At 43.1% G+C, this 15,409-nt stretch overlaps 3 protein-coding genes across 9 annotated transcripts in view; 2 read left to right on the top strand and 1 right to left on the bottom strand.

Moving 5' to 3' along the window:
* Positions 1 to 2,890: 2,890 nt before the first annotated feature.
* On the top strand, positions 2,891 to 4,145 carry RB195_005707 (uncharacterized protein; the record flags this gene model as incomplete). 2 transcript variants are annotated; one of them, XM_064178380.1, is made up of 2 exons in its annotated part: positions 2,891 to 3,084; positions 3,146 to 4,145. In XM_064178380.1, 2 exons carry the CDS (start codon positions 2,891 to 2,893, stop codon positions 4,143 to 4,145), a joined length of 1,194 nt encoding a protein of 397 aa, XP_064035431.1. The 2 variants fall into 2 exon arrangements, with proteins under 2 accessions (XP_064035431.1, XP_064035432.1); XM_064178379.1 differs by having other exon boundaries at positions 2,939 to 3,084.
* Positions 4,146 to 4,386: 241 nt separating this feature from the next.
* On the top strand, positions 4,387 to 13,149 carry RB195_005708 (uncharacterized protein; the record flags this gene model as incomplete). 5 transcript variants are annotated; one of them, XM_064178385.1, is made up of 12 exons in its annotated part: positions 4,525 to 4,653; positions 4,706 to 5,204; positions 5,279 to 5,872; positions 7,201 to 7,217; positions 7,610 to 7,783; positions 7,850 to 7,939; positions 7,992 to 8,139; positions 10,778 to 10,920; positions 10,981 to 11,080; positions 11,152 to 11,234; positions 11,310 to 11,393; positions 13,063 to 13,149. In XM_064178385.1, 12 exons carry the CDS (start codon positions 4,525 to 4,527, stop codon positions 13,147 to 13,149), a joined length of 2,148 nt encoding a protein of 715 aa, XP_064035434.1. The 5 variants fall into 5 exon arrangements, with proteins under 5 accessions (XP_064035433.1, XP_064035434.1, XP_064035435.1 ...); XM_064178384.1 differs by having other exon boundaries at positions 7,850 to 7,915; XM_064178383.1 differs by lacking the exons at positions 4,525 to 4,653; positions 4,706 to 5,204; positions 5,279 to 5,872; positions 7,201 to 7,217.
* Positions 13,150 to 14,580: 1,431 nt separating this feature from the next.
* The window catches only part of RB195_005709 (uncharacterized protein), a gene marked incomplete at both ends in the record, with an annotated part of 33,756 nt that continues 32,927 nt past the window's right edge, over positions 14,581 to 15,409 (bottom strand). For both annotated transcript variants that reach the window (XM_064178387.1, XM_064178386.1), the window contains one exon: positions 14,581 to 14,676. In XM_064178387.1, the coding sequence (XP_064035438.1) occupies positions 14,581 to 14,676 (96 nt within the window). The remainder of the gene's footprint in view (positions 14,677 to 15,409) is intronic.

Raw genomic sequence — 15,409 nt, forward strand, 5'->3', positions numbered from 1 at the left:
AATCTCTGTCTCTCTGTAATGTATTAACAATGGTTAAATGATGTGCCATATCTGCGTATTTGATGCTTTTTCTGCGATATCCAACATAATTCATTATTGTTATGTTAGCAATTTGCTGGTGTTATTGTTAGAAACCCTGTAAATGCATTTAAAACTTGAAAATTAGAAGTTTTTATCTCGAATTTTCAAGTGAGAAGTTGGGAACACTTTGATGTCTTTCTCGAAAACTGGAGCCACTCAAATTTGGGATAATCCCATACAGATAAGAAAATTGCACACTAATTCTGAAGAACTAATCGGATCCCGTCTATGACACACTTCAACGCTATGACCTAAGGTAAACATTAACCAAAGGATATCAACGAGAAATTGATTGACCCTGAAAGCAGGGACGTTACCCGATGATGAGATGTGTGCATGGATAAGATGAGGATGTGATAAGACAAATGGACATAAAATACCGCAATCAGAAACAAAATAAGAATTGGATCAAAAAAGTGGAAAAACAGCTGGAATTGCAAAAAAAAAAACAAAAAAGTGGAAAAACAGCTGGAATTGCAAAAAAAAAAATACAAGTTTTTGAATGTTTTCTTGCGAAACCTTCGTGTATCCACGGAATTTTGCTCATTTAAGTGAAAAGAACTTGCAAAAACGCTGCTCACTCGTTAGGTCCTCTGAGCTTGTAGAATTGTCTCCTCCCGGATCCAAGTCACCGTCGGTTTTCTGCTAGGACACGATCTCCTCTGCGAGTCCATTGTAAGGAAGAAAAAACTCGACAAATAATTTGAACGATTCAGTCGTGTCGAGGTGATCGTGAGGCCAACACGATGTCTCTTGAGGTCCACTCATTGCTTTTTCTATAGTCATGTCTTGATTCTATGACCATCCGTGACGGATGCTGTCGTCGCTTCGAAATGTTGAGCGGTGGAAGAGAATCCCATAATTCCATAATTTCATGTTGCAATTGTCGTTTAACTTTGAGATTACTCCGATAAAACATGAAACCAGTGAAATTCTCCTTTCATTAAAAAAAATAAAGGGAACAGAGGTATCGGCTCGGATGATCGTCAGAGGAGAGAGCGTATGTCAGACGGAGAGAGTGAGGGATTTGCTCGTCCGCTACTACTCCCTTATCACCTGCGTATAGTGGTCGTCTGCGTAAACATAAGTACCAACGCGTATAAGATCATACTAGGAGGATATTGTAAATGAGTACCCAAAATCTAACAATCAAATCATCAAAAGTAATTACGGGTAGAAGTTTGAGAATTCCAAAAGTTTCTGGCCTTCTACCATAGAATTTCACCGTACACCATCTTATCATTTCTACCACCTAGGGTCCTTTACGACTGTATAGCTAACAAAAAATTTTCGCGTCTCTAATGTGTGTAGAAATGTTGAAAATGTGCCATGTGTTCAACAGGAAGCTGATGCAAGGAGCTTGCCCATTAAAGGCTTCCGAACTGTCTTCAGTCAATCAGCTCTTTCGCCACCGACTTGTGCACTTCTATACGAATGAGTAAGAGGTCATATATTGCTAAGAGCTCCCAGTAATCGCAGTAGAATATTTATTTATTTACTGCGTTCAATGACATGCCAGAAGAACGTGACAAGAACAGACGTAAGAAAATACAGTAATACATAGTTAAAAGACAGAAAGAGAAAAACAAAAGGAACGCGAAGAAAAAAGTACTAGATTGAAAAGCAGAAGAAGATCTGCACAGAATACAACGCCAAGTTGATCAAATTCTAAGGATAAGTTGAATTTCTTCACGACAGTAACGCTCGAGAGGATAATCTCATCCATGTGATACATTCTAGACAAAATTCCCTCCTTCTCGGATGAAAATTGTTCTTGACCTTCGCCTTTGAGGTTTAAATTAAACGTACATAGGAACAACTGGCTGGTTCTTTAGCAATTTTACGGAAAAATCCTCACACTTCTGTATATCATTTTCTATGGAAGTTCCACTTTGTACAGCAATCACTTACTTCTATCTTTTCTTTTTCAAGATAGCTTGATGGAAGGGAAAATAAACAAAAATAGAAATATATCAGCTGACTATTTACATAGAAGAGGACCCTCAGGTACAACCGAAGGAAGACTGTCACAAACCGTCGCTAGCTCTGCCCACCCTATCTCGGCACGGTTGTTGCGAACGCATAAAAATATGAAATGACGAAAACTTTATGCGATTGGGAAGTGGGGTGCATAGGATCAGAAATTAACACTACACAGACAGTGCAAGCATAATTAATCATGTTTCGTGGGAAATGGAAAATAACATGCACAAAATTAACAAAGTTACCCGATCCAATGATCCCTTGTGAATAAAACCTCAGTTTTAAAGTAGAATTGCAATGAAGAGATCGTGCAAAAGGGGTGTTTTACGAAGATAGAAATAAAAGACAGAAGTAGCGGCAACAGTTTCGTTCTGAAGCGTAGATTTTTGAGCACACCTAGTTTCTGGCGCTGCACTAAGGTTTCATTTAAAGGGGTACCCATCCTCCAGAAAGCTTTAGGTTTGGTTGTGTACATTAGCGCAACCTAGAAATCAGGGACCTAGGATTGCCTAGAATCCCACAAAATTAACATAAACAACAGCGTAACACAAATAAGTAAACTTCCTAAGCACCAGTTTATTTTTGCAATTTTTTCTTTATTCTAGGTCATTAGTACAAAATAATGGAATGTCTGATTGCTACCTGCACGTGGTGGCCCTGCTTTAACTAAACGTAATCAGGCGTTCGAGTGTACGCATTGGGAATGTACGAGCTATATAACCTGCACTGTTATATGGCGAAAAATTCCCATACATTGCAAAAAGGTGCTTTCGTCCAGCACATCGCCAAAGCCCATAACCTGAAAGGTCAACTGCCTGAAGGGAGCATGGAATCTTTGGCAACAACCATTTGTTTCGTCACGCTGAACTGTCGAATGAACTCCAACAAGCCGCTCTATCCAAATTTCTGCGATATCTCTGTGTGCCTTTTGCTGCACTGCAGGAAACACGCATCAGAGATAGGCCCGTCGTCAGCATCGAAAATTACACCATATACTGCGGCGATGGTGATGAGAAGAAAGTAGGTGGCTGCGCGATAGCTACGAGAAATTGGTGGAGGAATTTGGCTCAGTTTCGTCTAGATGCGCCTTTCTACGACTGCGGGATCGCAGAGGACGTAAACTCTGGATCGTAAGTGCTCACGTACCTACGGAAACCGCTGAGGACAATAGTAGGGACGCCTTCTATGATGAACTCAATGCGTTGATGTTTAAAATACCAAGCCAGCAGGTGGTCATTGTCGGAATCGACACAAATGCGAAGATGGTACTCGAACAGCAATCCGATGTGCTAGGAAAATGGTATTATTCAGCGGAGCGCACGTCAGACAACGGTGATCGTCTGGTCGACTTGTGCGAACAGACGGGCCTCATCATCGCTTCCACGTTTAGGAGGAATCATCGACGCCATCAGCTCACGTGGCAAGGGTCAACCTTTTTAACGCCTGAAGAGCAGCGCAAGCGGAAGATGAGGACTCTTAAGCTTCAACTCGACCACGTTCTGGCGAGGAACATTCCTCAGTCAGATATCCGAAAATCTAGAGCTGTTTGGGACGTCGCGTTCGACTCTGACCACCGTCCAATTCTTCTCAGCTTCAAGATACGGTTCCACAAGAGAAACCGAGGAGTCCCTCTTCAAACGAAAATCGACATGGCAGGTCTGAAAGACGATGAATGCAGAAGAAAATTCCGCCAACGTGTGTCTATTCATACTGGAGTACGAACCAGGAAGAAGCTTAGCGATGCGGATTCCTTCACAAAGTGCATCCAGGACGCTGCAAGGGAAACGCTTCCGGTTCTATTGCCGCGGAAGAAGTTTGCCTTTGCATCTGCGGAAACAAAATTCACGTACAATTTTGTATGTGCCGCTCGCAGTGCTGGTGAATTCAACCAGGAAAAGCGCCTTAGAAGGAAGCTGCGTCGTCATCTGCAACAAGACCGCGATAGCGAGTGGATGTCAAGAGCGATGGAGTTTGAGAAGGCGTGGGAGGACAGGAACCCGCGGAAAGCTTATGCTCTTTTAAAACAGTATAGGGCAAAACGAAAAGATGTTCTCCAGTCCACAGCACTGCCAATGGAGTAGCTGTCGGTGAAGCAACCTTTCCACTTCGGAGGGAACACTTCAAGGCCTTGCTGAACCGGCTAGCACCGTGAGCTCTAGAACTTGAGCACGTTCATAGACCGACATATGTGGTTAAGGAGGAGCCACCGACCGAGTCGGAGGTTCTAGTCTGTATTCAAAAAATGGAAATGGAAAATCTGGTGGAGACGATGGGATTGCCGCAGAAATGCTAAAATATTTTCCTCCGTCTGGGATTCGTGGGATGACAAAGATCATCCGTTCAATATGGATAGACGAAAGGATACCTGACTCGTGGAGACACGCTATCATAATTCCCCTCCACAAGAAGTTATCCGTCACGGACCCTAGGAATTATCAAGGTATCTCTTTGCTGCGTGTTATGTACAAGATTTTGGAGCGGATTATCCTGGACCGACTTATTAAGCATCGCGAAGAAACAACGCGCGACGAGCAAGTTGGCTTTCCTCCTGGCCGATCTACGATTGACCAGATGTTCATCATCAGCAAAGTGATCGAAATCTGGCAGCGGTACTCGAAGCCAATGCAATTAGCGTTTCTAGGCCGCGTTCGACTCTCCTCATCGAGGCCGTCTTCTCAAGGCGCTCCGCGCCGATGGAGTACCAGGAAAGTTCGTTCGCTTGCTTGATGACATGAATCAACGAACAACTGCTGCAGTTCGAACACCAGCTGGATGTACAATACCGTTTGAAGTGGTAACTGGAGTAAGACAAGGGGCAGTGGCAGGACCCTTCCTGTTCAATTTCGCCATTGACGACATTATGCGAAGAACAGTCGATCAGTGTCCTGCCGACATTGTCTTAGCACCATCAGGGTGCCCCTTGGCTGATCTCGAGTACACTGACGATGTTGTTATATTCGCAGAAAGCAGTACGAAACTTCAACATGTTGTCAACCTTCTATCGAAGCTGGCTGCAGCCTATGGGCTACGCCTACGCCCTGATAAATGCAAGCAGATGTGGATCTCTTTGAGACCTCGAACGGGAATTAGGGTGGACGGACAACTGATAGAACTCGTCGATGAGTTCTGTTACCTGGGCTGTACGCTGAAGAACAACAGCGAGAGAGATGTTCAGCAAAGATGCGCTAAGGCCACTTCTGCATTTAACTCTTAGACGAAATGCCTCTGGTCGGCCCCCGTCCAACGAACGAAGTCAAGCTGCGAGTCTACCTATCTGCAATTCGCCCCATCATGATGTACAGATCGGAGACTTGGGCAGAACCTACAACGGTTATTGGGAGGCTTGACTGCACGGAACGAATGCTGCTTAGACGGCTACTTGACTACTTTTGGCTAAGGGTATGCCACAATGAAGATCTTTACGCAGAAATTGATGTGGTATACCGGCGGACGACATGTGGAAGATACCAACATTTTGCACCGCCATCGAAAGTGGCTGAAGTAAATCGTCTTCGCTTCTTTGGTCATATATTAAGGAGACCGGCAGATCGCCTTGTTCAGCGAGTTCTGAGGAGTTTGCCGGGTTCGAGCTGGAAGAAGCCGCCTGGCCGAAAACGGAAGTTCTGGACTGAGGTGGTGAAAAAGGACCTGAGAACACTCGGCGTGAATAGGCAGTTCAGGCGAGACATTAGGTTTCGCAGAATATGGAATAGCGACGAATGGATTGATTCTGTGCAAGCTCTCGCAGAAGATCGAGAAGGTTGGGCAGAGCTGTGTTCAAGGACGGCACACCTCGGCGAAGATGCGGGTAATCGCGTCAGGCGATGACATCAGCCCGCCGATTAAGTCAAGTTAAGTCAATGGAGTGTCAGCGGAGATTGCCGATATGTCTGCACGAGTGGATAACTGCTGCACCACTCGTGTTTCCCATTCGCTCTTTCATACTCGGTCGAAATTCCTTTGCGAAACATCTAAGGGGCAACACATACGAGACTTTGCAAAACTTCTATAAAAAGCACAACCAGAAGCAGTATTCTACAAAAATATAATTTTCGTCGAGTACAGGTGAAATAATATGAACGAAAACACAATGACTATCATTACAGAAAGGTGGATAATGATTAAGATTTCAAGACTGCGGTACTTTGACTCTCTTGTTCGCTCGCGCGCGCTGTTTACATTAAAGGCATAACCTCACGAATCTGAGGTGGTACGGATCTCAGGAGAATTATTCGTATACGGGATCGTAGGTTAAGGAGAGGGGGTGATCCCATCCATTTCTTAATAAATGCCGTAAAAACGGCCCGGAAGATACGGCCTCGAGTGTTCCGGCGCACTATTTCCTACAACGAGTTCGATTGGAGCGCGCCAGCCTCGTGCACACACTGCGTTTCCGGGACGTTTTTTACGCCAATTAGCAAGAAGTGGACGGAATCACCCACGTCTCCATAACCTACGATCCCGTATTCGAATACTCCACCTGAAATCCGTAGCACCTCAGATTCGTGGGGGTGCGCCCACTCCAATTCAAAATCGTTTGAGGTTCACGAATGCGCGATTCGCTTACGCAATGACCTGCAGGGGCGAGTCTATATAAGTGTTTTTAACCTTTCAAACAAGTCCGATAGCAATTTATCAATACCCTAAGGGATGTAAGGCTACATCCGCACTAGACTTGCTTCGAATCGTCGGTCATGCAGTCACAACCGAATCTCTTCCCGACTGCGTTACACTCTTCCATTCAGTTTGACTGCGAGAATGAAATATGTGTTAATAAAAAGAAGAATTTTTCTAAATCGTGAATGCTGCGCTTAATCACCATTACAAATAAATGCACGACAGAGTCCAATATGTACAGTGTTTTTATTATACGGACGACAGGGACGGGTATACGAGTGAAACAGGGTGAAAGAGCGAGGAAGTATGTGGCTAGACATACATGAATGCTAGACATACATGAATGCTGACAACTACAAGTACACAAAGTTCGGGTGCTGTTTACCTTTTTGGGTAAATTCTGTGAATACTCTAAAAAACAAGAAGGAAATCAACAATGATGTTTATAAGAAAGGTCAGATTACGATTTATCAGGGAATTTTTGGCCCTTAAGCATCGAGTAGTTCCCATTTAGTCTAGTGCTGTTAAAGTGTACGGTAAGTCTAGTGCTGTTAAAGTGACATGTTCATCCAAAGGATTCTCCCCAACAACAGACAGTTTAGATATTTCTAAAGGTATTCGGCACCGTGTGTTTGGCTTCCGTCGACATGATAACTTGAACTACTTTAGAAAGTCTTCACGACAGGAGGTGCAAAAAAACATGGGAGAATTTAGTGTGACTCCTAGATTTGTAGTCAGGCTATCATAACCCATCAAAAGATGCTTCTTTCACTTTCCTCACTCTCGATCGATATAGTAAGGAGAGCGGATAAAAAAGCGCAGAGCTACTACTAGCGGAGACAAACCAACCGAATACAATAATTTTGATATAGCCCAACACTTGAAAATGTTGCACCTAGTTACTACCGTAACAAACAGTGCCATTCAGATGTCCGAAGTCGCGGAACGTTACGTGGAACAAATCCAGACAACGGCTGAAACACTACGTAGACGTGTTGTTGCATATTACGATGGCATCTTCTTTCTTGCAAATAAAATGATGATGGCAGCCGATCGAGCTCGTGATGTAGCTGAACCAGTCGCGTATGATGTGAAGGATTATGTAAGTGCTACCGTACGCATGTGATACGGTAGTACGGTAGTATCTCCTGATCCTTCGATTACGCAGGTGACTAGCGCCAGTAACCAATCCGAACCAGTATCAGGAATGGAGAAAGACATGAAGAATAATATAGTAGAGTTATATCTAGGAATATCGGTAGTTTTATATGTCTTTTTGGACTGACCACCCACCACCGTAATCTTTTCAGGTGTTGATGCTTGGTATCTCATCTGGAGAGCTTGCTGGAGCATTCGTATTTCCCGGTTTGCTAGAGAAAATCTTTGACCCTTTTCTAGAATTTGCCGTCCTATTGTTAGTGCCTACATATGTCCTTCTTAATATTAGAAAAAATGCGGGTAGGTACTCCACCTTTATTATGGTATTCCATCAAAAGAGTCACCAGAGAATTAGAGGACAATTTCATATGTTTGAAGGTTGCAGAGATTGTGCAAAACGTCGTTGCGGTAGTTCGAGTCGCTCGCAATCATCAGCTCAATTAATCAGTTAATAATATGGGTACAGTATTGGTAAAAAGGTTTCAGAACAAATATGTCCTTCTTCTTGGATTCTATGCACCAGTGTCGAGTCTTCGGTACAACCTCAAGCTAGTATCTCTTACAAGAAGACGTATACGATAAAAGAAAAGGATAAGGACAAAACATGTAGTATAGGATATAAGATAGTTGAAATGTTACGTTTCCGTTACGCAGGCTACGCGCTTGCGTTTTGAACTCCGTTCACGAAGCACGTAGCCTGTGTGCATCTGTAACAATTGGTAATTGTCGAACGGGTACCGCCACATCTTAGCACTCGACAATCACAATTTGTTAGAGACGCAAACTACGCTGTTGCTTCTGTGAGCTATGCTGGGAGCCTCATAACACCAATGCTATCAGCCCAAAACTAGATGCCTATAGAAGGGAGTGTGACGGGTCCACCGACGTCAGATACCTATAGCAGGGGGTGTGACGGGTCCACCGGCGCCAGGTACCTATAAAAGCTGATGCGACGAGTCCACTGGCGCCAGATACCTAAAGAAGCGGGTGTGACGGGTCCACCGACGTCAGATACCTATAGCAGGGGGTGTGACGGGTCCACCGGCGCCAGGTACCTATAAAAGCTGATGCGACGGGTCCTCTGGCGCCATATACCTAAAGAAGCGGGTGTGACAGGTCCACCGCTGCCAGATACCTATAGAAGGGTTTGTGACGGGTCCACCGGCGTCGGGTTGGTGAGCCGGCGCCATATAGCTATAGAAGGGAGTGCGACGAGTCCACCAGCGTCGGATAGGCCAGCCGGCGCCAGATACCTATAGAAGCAGGTGTGACGGGTCCACCTGCGCAGGATACCTATAGAAGGGGTTGCGATGGATCCACCGGCGACGGATTGGTGCGCAGTAACTTCGTGTGCATGACGCAAAAGACAGATGCAGCCGTTTCATAGCCGTGGCCATTGGGCGCTTCGCATTTCACCTTTATGACTCCTCCGCGTGCCTACATCCTTCTTCGTTCGCCTCAATTTTGTAGCATGCCGTTCTCAGAAAGTGGGAACACGCATGCAAACGGCTACTGAAATAGAAGCAAGATGTCTATGTGATCTGACGTGGAACGTTCTTTATATAGTAGGATGATGTCTATTCACGTCATTTTATGCCAAAACATCATTCTTTGATAACTGTTTATAGAAAACAGGAGGAAAACCCATATTTCCCGTGATACTTTTAAATTTTGTCTATAATGTATTGATAAGTAGTGTTTGAAGCTGAAGTTCGAATGTTCTCCAAATGTAGAACTGACATTTTTAGAAAGAAGACTATGAAATCTTTCGCCTTTAGTTATAGTATAAAGAAAAGGAAGAAAGATTGTTGGAGATACACGAGTCCAATTTTATAGAAAATGCACTAATATCCATTTTCGTTAATCAGTGAAGCAAGCTAAGCAAACACCACGGAAAGTCTGAAGTCCGGCTTTAGCCGGACGTTCAGACTGGTTAGAATGAAGGGTATAAATATGTATGCCGTGAGTTTGATGTTTACACATTCCATTCCATTCCACATTATGGGGCTGAAAGTTGGACCGACCGACGGTTGGTTTTCTTGGCACCATACCGTCAGTAGTCCCATAACGCTATTAAGCAGCTACTAACTTGCGTCTAGAAAGACACATCGTTTAAGGTACAAGAAGTCCAGAAACTATATACATAGGACAAATATTAAGAACACTAGAAATGGTTAGAGAGTAGTAGTAAGAAAGTGAGAGTAGAACACGTTCTTCATATGTCAGGATTAACCGGATATAATCATAGCTAACCTCAGCGGAGATATCAAAAGCATCACCCCACGAATCTGGCGGTGTATGGATTTTCGTTGGAGTATACCTATATCGGGTCGTAGATTATGAAAACAGGAGTGGTTCCGCTCATTTCTCTCTACATTGCTGTAAACAGACGGCTTCGGAATCCGATTCCTTACGACGTCATCTATTGCAGCGCGCCAGTCTTGCTCCCTGTCCCCGCCTGCAACTAGTCGAAAATCCATTTGGACGCCCCGATAGGCAATTCATTTCATTCGACGGATCGCAGGCGGGGCGGGACGCAAGGGTGGCGCGTTGCGATAAAGGACGTCGTAAGAAATAGCGTTCCGGAGCCGTATGTTTACAGCGATGTAGGGAGAGATGAGCGGAATTGCCCCTGTATTCATAATCTACCACCCCATTCAGGTATACTCCAAGGAAAATCGTTATCACACCAGATTCGTGGAGCGATGTCTTTGAATATCAGTCAACTTATGCTTCCACGTATGACCGCGTTCGCGGTTAACTGGAGCAGTGAAAAGGGCAGAGGCAGCGAAAAAGTAGAGTGCGTTGTGACGCGTTGCGGCTACCCTGGCCAAGATAAATGTCGGCTGGCGACTATGAACGTCCTGCGCTCTTCTTTGCGCGATGAATTTGCTCAGAATGCTAGCGTTTCAATGATGATATCCACTCATTGTTGCAGCAATGGACGACACTGAGCGACGAACATGTTTATTCGGATTCTGCTTGGTGATTGGAATTTTATTAGGGCACTTGGTAGGCGGAGCATTGACCAGTATTGCTCCTTCGGTATTTTTTATACCACCGCTATTGTTAAGCCTATTGGTGAGTACTACAATACTACCTCTCCTTTTTTGTAGAGATTATATAGGAGAAATCGTTAAGATGGACAATGAACTGATTCGATCGCCATTAGCCGACATGGAAAGGAATAGTTTTTTCGCTATAAGCGGCGCGGCATCCTCATTGTTATGCACGATTTTTGGTATGGAAATAACGAAATTATAGTATTAGGAATCGATACATCAGTGTTATGGGGAATAAGTTCTGTTACAGCAATGCTTCCTGTCGGTTATTTTTCCATGGCTATATTTCTTTTGTCTCTGCTTCATGTTGCTTTCTTAACGATACATTTTCAAGTAAGTATCCTTGATCCAGTAGTCATGAAGCATCTACTTGAAAATTTCTATTGATTGATTACCGATCTCTTGCAGGTAGTTACACAATGCGCTAAGGAAAAAATCATGATGGTTGGCGAGAGCCAATTCAGCTATATTATGGGCGTATTATTTCTACAGGTGAGTGGATGTCGAGAAGAACTATTTATTCAGACCAGGGTACAAGGAGGCAGAGAGCGGGCGGATAAGTTATGAAGGACGCACGGGATGTGTAGTACTTTCTCTTCGGCTGGAAAGAACGTCGGATAGAGGGATTTGGAAAAACTAGGAAATATAGCCGGGAATTTGAAATTACGTTAAAAACAATGAAAAAGCAACAGGAAGTCGTACAGAGTAAGAAACTAACCTTCCTGTATCCAAAGTGCACCATTCTAGAATTTTCTGGTCAGGATAATAGATGCTAGATCGCAGATGCAAACAAATATTAATAAAAAAATAACATTCCGAGGAAGGAGTGCAGAAATATCGAAACGGTCGAAGCAATGTGAAGGTGCAATTGCATAAGCGAAGGTCCCAATTCGAACACAAGCGCATACACAATTGATAAGCTATGCTTCATGTTCTTTTGAAACAGATTGCAGAAAGCTATGGAAAGGGTAACAAAGGCGTATACGAAGAAAAGTCCATAGAATTATCCATTTTATAGGTCAAACTGGGTTATATAGTGCTGAAAACGTCGGATAAATAGGAAGACATGACGGAGGAGAATCTCTGAGTTTCGAGATCAGATCTGATTTGTCTTCTCTATGTTAAGCTAGAACGAGACAGATAATTTTTAAGTTATCAAAAATCGTTAGCACGTCAATGACAGCGACTGAGCTCCATGCATTTTTTTGACCACTCGAAGACGGATTGTCATGTTTTAGAATGTTATTTGTTTGAGATAGAAATGCACGAAGTGTTTTTCTTCTTAATTAGGTTAATCCCTGAAGCAGGTCGGTATGAAAATGTAGCACCCTGAACAAGAAAGAAACAAATCTTGTCTCTGTTATACTAAAAGAAATGCATGATAATGGACGTCAAAAAAACTGTGGACTTTCTCATCTATACACGTTATCGCATCATGTCAACCGATCTTAGGCGACTAATGAAAAGAAAAATTGCAGTCACATTCTAATGCTCGTGTACTTGCATCAAAACGACATGTGGTTTGGTGAAGTTGCGTAAGCGACTGTTCTCAAAGCCGTGCCCTGGTTAATTTGGCATCGAGGTGGGACTCGTGCTAGCACCCCTCATCGCTGCAATCCGAGTGAGGTTAGCTATGGTCCCACTTCCCAACCGCTAGTTCCACAGCAGCTTACGCAAATACGCAGAGTTTCATCTCGATTTAACCCGAGTTTAAAAAATCACATCTTAAACCGTGATTCACCTGTGAGCCACCTACTCACCAATATTTCTCAGCGAGATGATAAGCTATGTGTTTCTGCCTTTCATAAGATAATCTTTGACGTTTAGAATACAGTGATAGGTTGCTTAGATGTAAAGCATGAGCATGACATTTTTTCGTGTCTCAAAGCATGAGCTTTGAGACACGAAAAAATGACAGATCCATTCCTTCAAATGTACCGGCGAACAGAAAATTTGGGAACTAAGGGATAGATTTTGACCCAGAAGTGCAACAGAAGAGGGATACCCAATCATCGAGTAGGGTTTCTTTAATGATTGAGCAAACTGAAGCTTGAAAGAGAGGGGAAGAGGGAAGAAATAGAAATTCGCTCCTCAGATCTATCTTAGTACTTTTATTTGTCAAGAAAAAGTATGACATCCTAACAAATGAAATTAATTTTAGCTTGTGATGGCTGCCCTGTTTGGCTCGGATCCAAACGTCATCCATCAAACACCGCCACCTCCGGCTACTCAACCGCATCGCAAATGATACTGATAATAGTCATGACACTACTAGAACACATTGGTTTGTATGACGTTTTCGCGAGGATATTTAGAGCGTTTCTAAATAAAAATACGCTCCATAGTAAAAGAGAATATCTTATGAACGAGTTGTGGTGTAGCTCTTTCACCACTTTTTGCTCCACAAACCCATTAAATCATGAAGAGAAACTATTTAATCTCCTGAAGTTAGTCCAATTCAAAGGCCATTGGATCCCAATGAAAGCAAACTACATGGCATTTATATGAATCTATTTCATTCACAATAACTCTGTCAAAATTCTCACAATTACGATTTCAGAAAGTTATAGATCAAAGGGAGAGAAACGAACTTGTAGCGACAGCGCTGAAGAAAATACTGAACGCTACTCAAACCGCACAATGCAGTATATGTCGCACTTAGAGAAATCAATCATCAAACAAAACCAATCGATTCGGAATGGAACGGAGATCGATAAGACGACGGAAAGCACCCAAATCGATTGGTTATGAAGCAGCCAGCATCTTCAACACGAAATTTGTGTTAGTTGTCCGCAAGTGCCCACGAACAGTGTACAACTTGGAGCGAAATGTGAAACAAAATGCCTAGTCTTAAAGCACGTGAAGAAGAACATGAAAAAAAAAACAGCGTAACAGTTAATGAATACATAAAAACTACTTGGCGGACTGCTAGATCAAAGTAGTGTTTATGTAATCTCTCTACCAAAATAATACTACAACTAAACCATAAACTAATGAATAACTGAAAAAGACAAATTAACAACATTGTCATGTAATATATCATAGAATACGAAATACATTTGAAAGGATTTGAGCTACAATGGATTGGGAGTGGGTGTCGACAAAGGGGCGGAGCTAGTTTTTATTAACAAAACCCGGTTAAAAGCATGGACGGAATTGCACGCAGGCGATGAGCCTGATGGTGACAAGGCGGAAGGAGGCGTGTTTAGCGCGTTAGGGCAGGGCTGATGACAGGTGGACGAGGCCCTGGCAGTAGTGGACAACTGATAGCCCGCCCAATTGAGGTTTGTAAGCTACCCTACACATTTCTTGACTTTAAATAATCTGAAAGAGTTCCCATTTGGCTTAAAAAATTCAGAAACTCTTAATCCGCCCCTGAATACCACAAAAACTACTGAGAGTAGAAGAATATTGCGCTTCATTCACGACAACTACTAAATTCATAACACTAACATAACTATCAATTAACCCTCATTAACGCGGAGGTGACGATAAGGTCGGGGCGAAAATTGATGTGGTAAGCTTTCGCACCGGATCCCAACAAGCTTCCTTATGGCAGCTGTTTACAATGGAAATATGAGAAGAAAAAGCATAAACAAGTAAGGCAAACAAACAACACAAACAATATGCAGTAAACAAAGTTGTTGTACTACTGTGTAATACTAAGAAGTAATATAACCTAGACAGGCGGAGATTTGTCGTCCTCCTTACCCTTCAACAGCGGTTGACTTTCCGATAAATTTGTGGATGATCCATGAGGTGATGGGCGAATCACCTGAAAATAGCTTGATGAAGTGGGTAACTTCAGTTACGGGTTAATGGATGCCGCCATGGCCGAGTTTGCAGTTCATCGCGATGGATTGTCGCAGGTGCAAACAACTGTCACGTGTTGCTAGATCGATGAAAACTTCACAAATCAATGGTGGCTAGCCTTAATTGGAATATCCTGAATTAAAGAATGAAGCTTCATGCAACGTGAGTGTTATACGAATACTCAGCAGAAGAGAGTACGTGGCTTTCTTTAGCTTTAAAGCTTTATTCAGGATGCAGCACTAAATGGATATCTCAACCTGAGACAAGCTTGCTCATACCTCTAACATTTATACCACAAATGTGCCACGTTCGAGCTCAGATACCCGTCATTGAAGAAAGATTGCAAAGTACTACTTCAACGAACGAACAAACAATGTAATATCGTTTGATTACTACACCACAAGAAGTAAGTTTTCAAGAAAAGAGAATGTTTTTGCTTTTAGATGACGCTGATGCTGACTCTCAACCTATATAATAAGCAAAGGAGGTTGCTACGCTCCGTTCGTAAACTTATGGCTGCTTTTTTTTGTGGACATAACTCTGCCTAATTCCTTTTTTTAATGCATCTCTCAGCGACGTTAAAAAAAAACATTGTATGACCTCGGCTTCAGTTCTATTTTCATGTTTCATTAGTCATAAGTCCTTTGCTTATAACTCCGGTTGCGATGCTCCAACGCGTTAGACTACAATTCGGG

The sequence above is a fragment of the Necator americanus genome, chromosome I (assembly GCF_031761385.1).
Source record: "Necator americanus strain Aroian chromosome I, whole genome shotgun sequence".
NCBI classification, from domain to species: Eukaryota; Metazoa; Nematoda; class Chromadorea; order Rhabditida; family Ancylostomatidae; genus Necator; species Necator americanus.